This window comes from Callospermophilus lateralis, chromosome 1, assembly GCF_048772815.1.
Source record: "Callospermophilus lateralis isolate mCalLat2 chromosome 1, mCalLat2.hap1, whole genome shotgun sequence".
Classification (NCBI taxonomy): Eukaryota; Metazoa; Chordata; class Mammalia; order Rodentia; family Sciuridae; genus Callospermophilus; species Callospermophilus lateralis.
In genome coordinates, this window is record NC_135305.1 from 120,850,043 (window position 1) to 120,862,071 (window position 12,029).

Below are 12,029 nucleotides of genomic sequence, written 5' to 3' on the forward strand. Positions count from 1 at the left end.
CGTGGGCTTTGAGTTCTGCAGAGGCCTTCCCGGAGCCTGTAGGCATTAGCAGAACCCAGTTGGCCTAAGCACATCTTAATTTGCTTCAGGCCCAAGGACGCCCCCAGAACTGGCTGACACCCCAGATTCTTATCAGACCTCTGCAAGGTCTAAGACGACCTCAAGGCTGAGCAGGCATCAGCAAGCTCAGGTGGCTTCATAGTAGAGCTGAGCATGCTCCAAGGGGCTTTTTTTTTTTTTTTTTTTTTTGACTCAAGCATCCTCTGGCCTCAAACAGAGGGTTTGAACCAAGTGGGTTAAAGTAATAGTGAGCAGGCTTTCTACATGTTCTGGAACCTCCATCACAAGCACCTAGGGATCACGCTAAACCTATTCCCTGCATTCTTGGATTTGCAGGTATTCCAGGAAACTGTGCAACCATGATATCCTGGCCTGTCCCCTGGAGAACTGGAGGAAGGAGGAGTGTTTCTCAGACTGAGCCCATCTCACCCAGGGCAGGTGAAGATAGGGTGGGAAAACACAGGGTAATGGGCAGGGGGAGGAAGTGGGTGGTCTCCCTCGAGCCTCCACTGGTAGTTCACCTCCCTAGGCTTCAGTATCCCCAGCTGTACCAGAAAAAGATGTCCCATACACAACCAATGCCTAAAAGCTCATAGGGAGGCTCTGTTCCTCCCTCCACCCTCCCCACCCACTATGGCCTGGCCCAGCCTGGTCTCCTGCCAGGAACAGCTCCTATTGTTTGACTGGAAAAGCTGCTTCCTCAGCAGAAGGGGGGGGGGCCTTTCCCAAGGACACCCTGTCCTCAGCCTTGCCAGTCATCAGTTGTGACCAAATGCCTGCCTGGCCTCTCAGTGGCAGTAGGATCACTAGAAAACTGGTCAGGAGAGGGAGATGAGTGAAGGGATCTAGGTGCCTGTGGCTCTTCATGTCGGAAGGCAAGGCTCCTTTCCCACTCGGCTCCAGTTCCCTACCTCTCAGGCACACCACACAACCAAGCCTGCCTACCACAAGGTAAGTGCTCAGTAAACATAAGGCAGCATTTTACCAAGAACCCAGACTTCTCCCCTCACCTGTCTGCCTCTTGACAGAGGCCTGGGCTGAGCATGAGGACATTCATGATTCCTCACCCCTGGTGCCAGCTCCCAATCTCCAATGAGCATTCAGAAGCTAATCAGGACCTGAAGTGGCATCTGGCTAGGCCTTGGAGGGGAAAGAGCTTGAAGCCACCTCTGCAGGAAGCCCTTACCCTTCAATGATTATTAATAGGGACCTAAGTCCAGGAAATCATAACCCTGCTCTGATCCAGTGGTGGGCTCCAAGCCCTGGTGTCCCTCATCCATGGCAGAGGAAAGGGATGGGGTCAGGGAAGATGGGGCCAGTAAAAGGGGCTGGTCCTGGACTTGGCAATTCCTCTGCCAAAGGTACTTCTCAAAGAGGACAGTTTTGGGTTAAGAGATGTGGAGAAGAGATGCTAAGCACCAGGGTGTCACCCCTTCCCAGTCCCTAGCTACACACCAGCTCTCTACACAAGCCTGTTTATTTCTGTACAAAACCACATTTCTATTTTACACAAAGGGTACCCCACCCTCTCTTCTCATGCCAGCACCCTAATCCTGGGAGCATCCAGGAAGGGTGCTGAATGAGGCCCCACCCACTTGGCCCTGGCTTCTGTCTGCCCTGGCTGGGCCAGCCCGAGCTCCACTCTAGAGAAAATAAATAAGGAGGCTCAGGCAGAATCTGTGCTAGTCCAGCCAGACTCTCCCAGCCCAGTGGCCAAGCAGTGGGGCCCTTGGGTGAGCAGGACCTGGAGCATCAGTCTTCAAACCATGTAGCTGTGTGGAGACCCCCACCCTGGAGGCCTGAGCTGCCGGGGTTACAAGTAGGTATCTTCACTCTCCTGGGATGTCAGGCTCTCCTGGGAGCAGTGGTGGACTAAGTCCTGGGGTGCTGAGTCCTGGGGGGCTGGGTCCTGAGAAGCCAGGTCCTTTGAGGGCATATCCTGTGAGAGACATGCATCTCCTGCAGCCGTCACTACCGCAGCTTGGTTGGGGGACAGGGACTTGTCCAGTTGCCCACTTGCTTTTGTCTGTTTCCGCTGCTCCTTCTGGACCTGCTTGGGAGGCTTGGGCTTGGCTTTGGGACCAGGGAGGGGTGCATCTGGGGGTAGGCGGATGGACGGTGAAGGTTGCAGGGCAGGCCGGGGGCCGGGCTCTGCATCTAGGATGGCCTTGGCACCATGCAGCCTGGGTGGGGAGCGACACTGCAGCTCACCCCGTGTCTCCTTCCAGCGCCGCAGCTGGATGAGATGCTCACGCTCAATCTGGCGCTCTGTCACAGGCAACTCTACCACCTGCAGGGGCAGTGAGGGGCAGGTGGGCACCAAGAAGGAGGACCATCACCAGTTGTTTCAGCCTGGACCCCTGCTCTCCCTTCAGCATCTCTCAGCTCTCACTGATAACAGCTGAACCCAGCAAAGATGAGAATCTGGTCCCAAGCTGTAGTCACAAGTCTCAGAGCTGAGTGCCAGGGACATGAAACCCACTGCCTCTGAGGAAAAAGCTGCTCACAACACACAAGTCAATTTGCCTTTCTTACTGGGCAAGAGAAATAAGGCTCAGGACAACACCCATTCTTGGCCCAGATGCCCTACCCCCCAACTGCCTAGGGCACCCTGGCCTCCTGGGCTAATTCCAGCTGTGCCACTTTTTGGTTGGTAACTGGGGGAGTCACTTTATGATCCTGCCTCTGTGAGCCTCCATTTCCTCATACGTAAAATAGGAATAATGGCACAGTCTTCAGCAGCTGTTGGTAAAGCAAGTACAAAAATGGGCTGTTGCTTTCTACTTCTTCCCCACGCAATGGCATCAGCCCTATTCCCTGGCCTCCAGCCATAGAAGCTGGCCACTCATGTATCACTTCATTGTAGCCTGAGAGAGTGGTATCCACAAAGAAAAAATGGAAAATAAAGCCCAGGCCATGAATGTGGGACCAGGAAAGAAGAGGTTACAAGTTGCAGTTCCTCTTCATTCCCCGGTGGCTTGGATAAGGAAGGTCCTACAAACCAAGGCCTCTCTGTGCCCCACCCAGACAGGAAGGTGAGGTCCATCTGCCCTGTTCAGGGCTGCTTAGCAGTGGGCCCAGCATGGGTAGCCCATCCTTGTGAGCAGAACCCTAGCAAATCCTCCTCCCTCCCAGTTGCCACAAGGGGTAGGTGTGGGCCGAACCTCCTGAACCAGGAAGGCTTCCTGCATGATCTTGGGACTGAGGCTCCGCAGTTGCTCGATGGTCTCGTACTGGCCCTGGCAGGCTTTGAGCTTCTCTGGGGAGCCCAGTGCATGCTTCAGTAGCACCAACCCCACCCGGAAGATGATCTTGACTCCTGCATGGGAAGCAGATGGTGAGTGCAAGGAGGCCTCTACCAGGGCTCTGAAATTCCCCCCAGGCCAGCCTGGTTACCCTCACAGAAGAACATGTCCCAGACACGCAGCACAGAGCTCCAGGGCAGGGTGCGGGCAAAGGCGCACATGAACCACTCTGTCATGTAGAGAAGCGGGTCAATCTTCTGACGGCTGAGGTGCTTGTGGGCCACAGGTGACACCTTCTGCAGCAATGAGAAGAGGATCTCACCGTCCAGCTGGATCGCCTCCTAGGGGGACATCAAGGCCATGGGGCCATGACCAAAGCCGCAGTGAGCAAACTAGACAGCTGGTCCCCCTCATGGAAGTTATAGTGAAAAGGGACTAGGAGAGGGGATAACAGTGCTGAGTGCCCTGAACATGGCAGGAACAGGAATGCTCAACAAGTACCTGACAAAGGGTTCTCCCTGCTCAGTCAAGGAAAGTTCCACACAAGCTGAAAGCTGAGAAAGGAGGAGTTTTGAGGGGAATGGAGCTTCAGGCAGAGGTTTACTCCTACGCCATAGCAGAGGCAGGAAGAACTTTGTGCTCTGGAGAAATTTCAGTCCTGCCAAATGGCCCCAAGTGGTTGGAGGGAGAGATGTAGGCAAGTGTAGCACCTATGACACCAGGGTCTGGGAGACCAGACTCTAGGACTTCAGCCTAGAATGACTGTAGAAAGAAGAGACTAGGGGGACCACAGAAGGCATCCAGCTGGGGTCAGGTCCCAGGCCAGCAAAGTACTCACCAATTTCTCACTGTAGTAGCCAGGCAGATACTTCTCACAGATCTGTACCAGACACCAGAAGGCTTGCTATGGGCGAGAAAAACATCAGGCCTTGCTACTGGGGTTGGTCCCTTTGCCCACCCATGTGTCCAGGGCCTGATGGTACCTCAGCAGGCATGTGCATGAGTAGAACAGCAGCAATAGGCGCCTGGGCTTGGCAGTAGCCCTCCTCAGGTCGGTATAGCGTGTAGGCCTTTAGCACACGGAACAGGTCCTGCTGGCTGTGGAGAAGTCAGGCAGGACAGCCATGACAGATTGATTCTGCCATCCACTGCCCCACCTGTAACCACTGGACTGGACTTCCTTCAGAATTTGCACTTTCCTGGAAAGGGGCGGTGACCTACTTGAGGTCACCAAGGGGCTGGCCTCCCACTGTAGCATATGGATTCTCACCTGACTAAGAAGGAAGGTGGGAAGAGACTCCCCCATGACAGGTGAGGAAAGGGGAAGGACTGGGACAGGTTGCCAGAGAGGTACAGGGTAAGGCATCAGGCTGGAGGCTGGAGCCCCTCACTGGCAGCTCCACTGGCAGCTTTGTCCCAGTCAGTCCCTTCCTGCATACCCTCTTCCTACCCAATCCTCACTATCCCTTTTTTACAACAAAAACCTGTTTGCAGAAGGCCAGAGTGGGCAAGCTCTAGCAGTCTGGGGAACAAATGATGAAAGCTGCCCAGAGGAGATGCTAAGAATTCTATCAAACATAAATCAAAGAAGGGAAATACTGGGCTGGGGATGTGGTTCAAGCGGTAGTGCGCTCACCTGGTATGAGCGGGGCGCTGAGTTTGATCCTCAGCACCACATAAATATAAAATAAAGATGTTGTGTCTATGGAAAACTAAAAAAAAATAAATATTAAAAAAATCCTCTCTAAAAAAAGAAGGGAAATACTGACAGAATTTGGGATACTGGGATACCCAGCTTCTGGGCCCCCAAGGATACCTCCAATCTCACTGCACCCACTCTGCCCATTGAGGGACAGGCCCTAGAGCCCCTCTTCCAGTCTATAGTCCTGCTCACCCATGACCTCCACGGGACACAAACATCTCATGGAAAGGGAACTGTCTGTGCAGGTCACGCTCAATCACATCAAGCCATTTAGGGTCCCCAGGAGACATGTCCAGCTCCTAGAAACAAAGGCAAAGGCACATATAAGGGGCTAGGGAGAGTGGAGGGGAGCATTCCTGGCAGAACTGGCTGGTCCCAGGAATAATATTTAATGCTCCTTTTTTTGAATTGCATGTCAGTTATAAGGATGAGTATTATTTGCCAAAGCTCACTGAACAGCACACTCAAAGATCTGTACATTTTTCCCTATATAAAGTTATGCTTCAATATTTAGAAAAGAAAGAAAAATAAATATGAAGGAAACTAAAAGGGCTGAGCAGGGAAGCTGAGCCATGTACAAGCTGCAGCATCAGGGAAGGTGCTGGGAAGGAAAGGAGGTTTCAGTAAATATCCTAAGAAGGCAACACCAGGTGACCTCATACAAGTCCCTCTCCCTTTCATGCCCTTAATAGGGGTGTCCAGTATTAAATTAAAGAATTTAGGATGCCTGAAACTTGACCATATAGTAAGGACTGAAAGGAAAGGTGAAAGAGTATGGAAGGCTGAGGGAGAGGAAGGGGTTAGGGTTTCCAACAGTGAAGGAAGGTGTGTTATCCTCTGGAGCCCCACGAACACTCAAGACAGGGCCCTGTGTGTGTGCTGTGTATTCCTAGCAAAATTCAGTTTTTCTTTTTTTTTCAGAAGGGGAGAAGATCCCCACAAATTCTCCTGGTGGTTCCCATGAGGTACAGGGACCTAAAAACCCCTAAAATTAGTTCCTAGAATGTGTTCATCTGGTACCTCAGCAGCCCAAGGTACCTACCTAACCACACTAAGGCTGACGAAAAGGTAAAAGAGATAGCTGCAATCACTCTTGGGAGAAGGGGTGTGCTGGGAATCAAAGCCAGGCAGGGGCCACCCACAGAGAAGCCAGAATTGCCATCACTGGGCCTGGGACCTTCTTGAGCCTGCACAGTGCTGGTACCATCATGAGGTGAAACCGGAGAAGAAAAACAGGTAAAAAAAGAACAGGAAAGTCATCCTTGTCCAAGAAAGACACAAGAAATAGCAAGTGCAGGAAAAAATGAAGTAGCCAAGTCCTATAGAATCTGTCCTGACTGTTGAGATGGAACCAGCTATCTAGAGCACTGTGTTAACTGGAGGACCCAGTAATACCACAGCCCCCTCCCTAGACTCCTGCCATGGCTCATGCATGTGAGGCATTGGAGAGAGCTTCCCATTCCTGTCTGCTTCCTTTGGGTCATTTAAAGGAAAAGTCCTTCCTAGCAAACCAAAAATCTGCTAGCAAACCAATCTCTGGGCTCCCAAGTCTACTTCAGGGACCCACTGCTCAGATTCAGAGCATCAAGAAGGCCTTTTCTCGGGGTTGGGGCTGTGGCTCAGTGGTACAGCGCTTGCCTGGCATGTATGAGGCACTGGGTTTGATCCTCAGCACCACACAAAAATAAATAAAGGTTGTGTCCATCTACAATTAAAAAATATTTTTTTTAAAAAAAGGTCTTTTCTCAACTTAAAATCAGCATACTACAGTAATGCATCCATGTCAATTTTTTTATTTGAATTCATTTTATTCTTTTTTATGGGCAGTTTACTCTCCATTTTCTCTTCCTCTCTGCACCAGTTAGCTATTACAACAATAATGCTGCATTAACAAGCCATCCCAAGCTCATCAGTTTAAAACAACAATCATTTCTTCTTATTCACAAACCTGAGTTTGGTCAAACTAAAAGCATTTTATAGCTGTAGGCTACGCTCAACAAGTGTTGGCACCAAGCTGCAAGTCAGTCCAGTCTCGTCTGCATGTCTTCCATGTTTCTGATACCTGTGGGTCCTCACGGGCATGTTATGCTCATGGTGATAGCAGAAGTGCAGAAGAGCAAGTCAGATTGCACGAGCACATTTCGAATCTCTGTTCATTTCTTGTCTGGCAGTATTGCCTTGGATAATTAAAGTCAAACATTCAAACCCAGCATCAAAGTAGCAGAGTCTCCTATATTTCATCCACAAAGGTATGAAAACAAAGCATATATTTGGCAATTATATAATTGGCTATATTCTCCATAATCAAATTTTCTCCAAATAGTTGGCATCTACTAATTGATAAGTTCAATATTCATTTATAAAATAAGAATAGTAGTAATAATGTTTGCCTCACAGGATTACTTAAAATGAGATGTCATGTCAATTTTTATATCAGCTCAATTCATAATAGCTAAACTGTGGAACCAAATTAGGTGTACTTCAATAGATGAATGGATAAAGAAAATGTGGTATATATATTCAATAGAATATTACTCAGCTTTAAAGAAGAATGAAATTATGGCATTTGCCAGTAAATGGATCGAGTTGGAGAATATCATGCTAAGTGAAATAAGCCAATCCCAAAAAGCCAAAGGCCGAATGTTTTCTCTAATATACAGATGCTAATTCACAATAAGGTGGGGTGGGGTGCACCAGAGAAGAATAGCATTACCTTAGATTAGGTAGAGGGAAGTGAAGGGAGGGGAGAGGATATGGGGATAGGAAAGATAGTAGAACGAAACAGACATTATTACTTTATGTATACATGTGACTGCATAACCAATATGATTCTACAATATGTACACTCAGAAAAATGAGAAATTATATCTCATCTATGTATGATATATCAAAGTGCATAAATGCATTTTATTTCTCATGTATAACTAATTAAAACAAATTAAAAATCACCTCAAAAAAAAAAAAAAAGGCCTCTTCTCAGCAAATCAACTTCCTTGCACAGGCAACCTTGAAAATGTCACAGCGGGTAGCCAGTTCCTCTTTGGACATACCACTCTACATATATGTACAGAACTCTGCTCTGCTACACCCACTGAGGACCTGTTGAACTGTGCAACCAGGACGCTGGCCAGGCCCCCATGTTCTTGGTTCTCAGGCCTGTGCTCTGGCAGCCAGACATAGCTATGGACTTGGGGCAGGGCTCTCATCCCTGAGTTCCCCACCCTGCCCAGAAAGTAGCCCCTTGCAGTGGAGATGTAGCCACTGGGAAGAAGACTCTGGAGTTGAAAGGCCACTCTAGTGTGGCCTGGTATTGGTGCTCTATGGGAATAGCCAATTTCCTTGATTAACAGTTTCCCCCAGCAGATGTCCCACCAGTACCTCTTTCCCTGGGGCCAAGTGCTGCCAGTTAATATCTCTCAGCCTTTTCAGGGCAACAACAGAAACTCTGCCCTGATGTGCTCCTATCCTCCTTTTTCAGAGAGCAGGTCTAGCCAGACAGGAGTGTTCACCGAAGCATGAAGGATGTCAACAAAGAACTAGTGGCTGACAGTTCTGTCTCACTGCCTGTCATTAGTCCCAGTGGCCTGGGAGAAACCCTGATGCCTGGGATGAGGTCTGGCAGGTAAGCTGGGGCAATTCTGGGGAAGCCAACTGCCTCCTCCCAGTTCCCCAGGGGAGTAGATTGGAGGAACTGCCCAGGTCAGTGAATGGAGGGGTAGTGTACTCTGGCCAGTCACTGAGTTGGGAGCAGCAAGAGAGGGGTAGGGCAGAGGGAGACATGGATACAGTGGGCACCGTCTCTGGCCACAGAGTCGCCTCTCACTCCTGAAGGGAGTTTAGCATTGCTACCTTCAGGGATGATGACCCCTTCAGGCAGCATGTCTGGTCTGGTTTGGAGGTAGGAGGAAGAGAAGAGGATGAAAGGCCAGGCAGTGTCAAGGGTCTTGTGGTTCTGCTAGGCAAGCCCCATAAAGGCCCAGAGCACAGGCCCTAAACAGGGAAATGCTCTGATTATCCCTCTTGATGACTAAGAACTGCGAGGTAGCACAAAAAGTGCCCCAAAACAAACCTGAGTAATTGTGAAGACAAAGAGCTGGAGTTGGGGGGTGGCAAATCTATCCATCCCATTAAGGTCTATTTAAGGCTACACCCTCAGATGAACAGAGCCTCCAGGAGTCATGGTTTCCCAAGACTGGGCCAAAACAGTCTGCTAGTCCTGTGTTGTCAAGCACAAGACTGGAGGTTCTGTCAGTTGCCCCCATCCCTGGCCCTCGGCTGAGGCCCAGGTTAGCATATGGGGAATTGCTGCCATGGGAGGACGCCCAGCCCAGAAACATGGAAGGAAGGGTGGAGTGAAGGAAGGAAAGCAAACTCACGTCAAACTTTCCAGGGTTCTGCTGCAGTTTCACCTTGCCTCCTGACAGGTATTGCCAAGCACGGCCCCGCAGAGAAGGTGGGATGCCTTTCTGACACCGCAGGCGGATCTGAAAAATCAAAAAGATAGCTGTGACCATGCATCCACCCTGGCAGCTCCTTGAGCCAGGTTCGTCTTCCAGGGCTTGGTGGTCCCTCACTCAGTACATCAGCAAGCGCAGAAAAGCAGGGTGGGGTAGAGGGGAGGACTTTCCTACTGTTACTATAATGCAGATTCTACAGTGGGAACAGGGGGATTGAAATTAGACATGCTACCACCAGGTGATGGCAGAGTGCACATCTCCTGGTCCAGTGACAAAACAGGCATTCATTCCTGGGCTGGGGATGTGGCTCCTGTAGAGCGCTTGCCTAGCATGAAAGAGGCTCTGGGATCAATCCCCAGCACTGCAAAACAAAAAAAACCAAACAAATAAAAAGGTATTCCTGAGGTCTGTCACAGAATTCTGGTTGCCCATAACTACAATCTCCCACAGGGAACTGGTTCCAGAACCCCCATGGACACCAGATTCTTCTGGTATTCAAGTCCTCCATATAAAAAGGAGAATATATAAAGTACCCTATATAAAGGGAGTATATAACCTATGCACATCCTCCCATATACTTTAAATCATCTCTAGATCATTTATAATACCTAGTGCAATGTAAATACTAAGTAAATAGTATATTGTATTGTTCAGGAAATAAAGTCTACATATTCAGTAGATATAACCATTTAACCCTAACCATATTTTCCATTTGTGGTTGGCTGAATCTACTGGTGTGAACCTACAAATACTAAGGGCTTACTGTACTTCTGAATCAAAATGGAACCATACAATTTGAGTTACCCATAGTTTGTCACCAGAGAGGGATCTGCACCACACAAGGCACAGTTGCAGCCATAGGAAAGGCTGCTCACAAGATGAACCAGAATACACCCAAAGGTGTGGTCCAAACACTTTCATGAAGGGTGTTGGTTTAAGCAGCTGTACAGCAGGACACAGTCAGCCTGGAGAACTCTCAGCAGAACTCAAAAGGAAGGCTCTCTCATTGTTTTGGTCAGGAATTCCCTCTCTTCTCTCCTTGACCCTGAGCTCCAGAGAGGGCCTTGACAGTGACAAGGAGAGAAGCAGCTGGCTGGGAGTAAATTCTGATTGCAGCCCTTACTATGAGATGTTGGCATGAGACTGGGGTACACCCTCAGCCCCATACACTAAGCAGTCTGGCCTGAGATAAAGGAGCTGAGTACACAGGGCATGAGAATAGCTGATGTAGGTCTGAGTCTTGTACTGGCCTTGGGCCAATCATTTCTTACCAACTTTAAGATCTGAATGATGTCACCTACCACTTCAGACTTGCTGAAAGGATTCCACTAGAAGGGGGCAAATGTGCTCAGTGTGGGGCTTGACGCACAATCTATGTTCTATAAGTAATGGCTTCTTCTTGGCCCTCCATCACAGAAGGATATTTAACACAGAAGCTCTGGGGCCTTAGCTCACACCTAACTTTCCCTCACCTGGAAAACCCCTCAAACAGTCCCGCTAGAAACTCTCAGAAGAGGGAGAACATAAGACCTGGCCTTCCTGATGATCAGCACAAACAAGAGAAAACTTTCCAAGGGTCAAAGAAAGTCAAGAACCAGGAAGGAGACAGGCTGCAGGCAGTGAGGAATAGGAATCAGGCTGCTCATAAGAGCCAAGACTGAGCTGCTGGAATTGCCTGGAAAAGGGAGAGAGGAAGGGAGTGGAGGGGAACTGCCCCTGACTGGGAAGTTTCCTGCTGCTGTGGGACAAGGGTCACCTTAAGGAAGTCACTTTGGCCAGGCTTTGGCAACTGACTGGCTGTTGTTCAGCCCAGAGTCACAGATCCCTCAAGCTTCCACACAAATTGATTAAGCCCAGCCTGAGGCAGGCAGCTCCATCATCACAAATCCCTGTTACATGTGCCCTACTCCACGGGAGCTTTGGAGTATTTTCAGTCCACTGAGGTTCCCCAAGAGGATCTGCTTTTAGACAGGCCCAGGGTAGGGAGCTAAGGCTGGAAAACCAAGAGTGCAACCTAGGATAAAGGAGATGGTGTTCAGGACTTTTCCATCTAGCCTCTTACTCTCCTCAGCACAAAGATAAGGAAATGGTCATCCACTATGTCTGCCTGCCTCAGGGAGGATGGTAGGGATGTGTTAGGAACAAGTACAAGAAAGTGTTCCCAAAAAGCATAAGGATTACTAGTCTTTTAGGCAACACCTTGAGATAGAGGGGCTCTGATGACAGCTGAGCAAGGCCACACCCTTGCCTGCTGAATTCTGGGAGGGCAGGGCCACTGCTTAAGCAAATCCAAGTCAGGGACCCATGGGGAAAGACTGTATTCTAGCAATAGCCCTGTCTGTCTAGATTTCTGTCCTGGACACAGCTGAGGGTGCTGAGGGAAGCCACCCTCCTCTCCTGGCAGGAGTCATCTAGGAGGAGTGTTGGATCTGAGCACACTTCCCAAAACAGGTATAGTCTTTTCCTTGCTGTGACTTCTTGACCAAAGGAGATCACAGCCTCCATAGCCAGGCAGAAAGAGCTCCTAGGGCTTGTCCAGGGTAACCACAGCCAAAGAGGAAAGAT

The 12,029-nt window shown here is 49.5% G+C and overlaps 1 protein-coding gene across 2 annotated transcripts in view; it reads right to left on the reverse strand.

Moving 5' to 3' along the window:
• Window positions 1-1,519: 1,519 nt before the first annotated feature.
• Window positions 1,520-12,029, reverse strand: part of Tbc1d10a (TBC1 domain family member 10A) — a 32,648-nt gene continuing 22,138 nt past the window's right edge. The window contains exons 3-10 of one of the 2 annotated variants that reach the window (XM_076865428.2): window positions 9,384-9,491; window positions 5,200-5,306; window positions 4,289-4,403; window positions 4,144-4,209; window positions 3,457-3,646; window positions 3,225-3,379; window positions 2,272-2,350; window positions 1,520-2,110 (exon numbers count right to left, since the gene is read on the reverse strand). In XM_076865428.2, coding sequence (XP_076721543.2) covers window positions 1,890-2,110; window positions 2,272-2,350; window positions 3,225-3,379; window positions 3,457-3,646; window positions 4,144-4,209; window positions 4,289-4,403; window positions 5,200-5,306; window positions 9,384-9,491 — 1,041 coding nt within the window. In that variant the 3' untranslated portion in view covers window positions 1,520-1,889. Of the gene's footprint in view, window positions 2,351-3,224; window positions 3,380-3,456; window positions 3,647-4,143; window positions 4,210-4,288; window positions 4,404-5,199; window positions 5,307-9,383; window positions 9,492-12,029 lie in introns of both variants that reach the window. The other variant, XM_076865419.2, reaches the window with a different exon arrangement.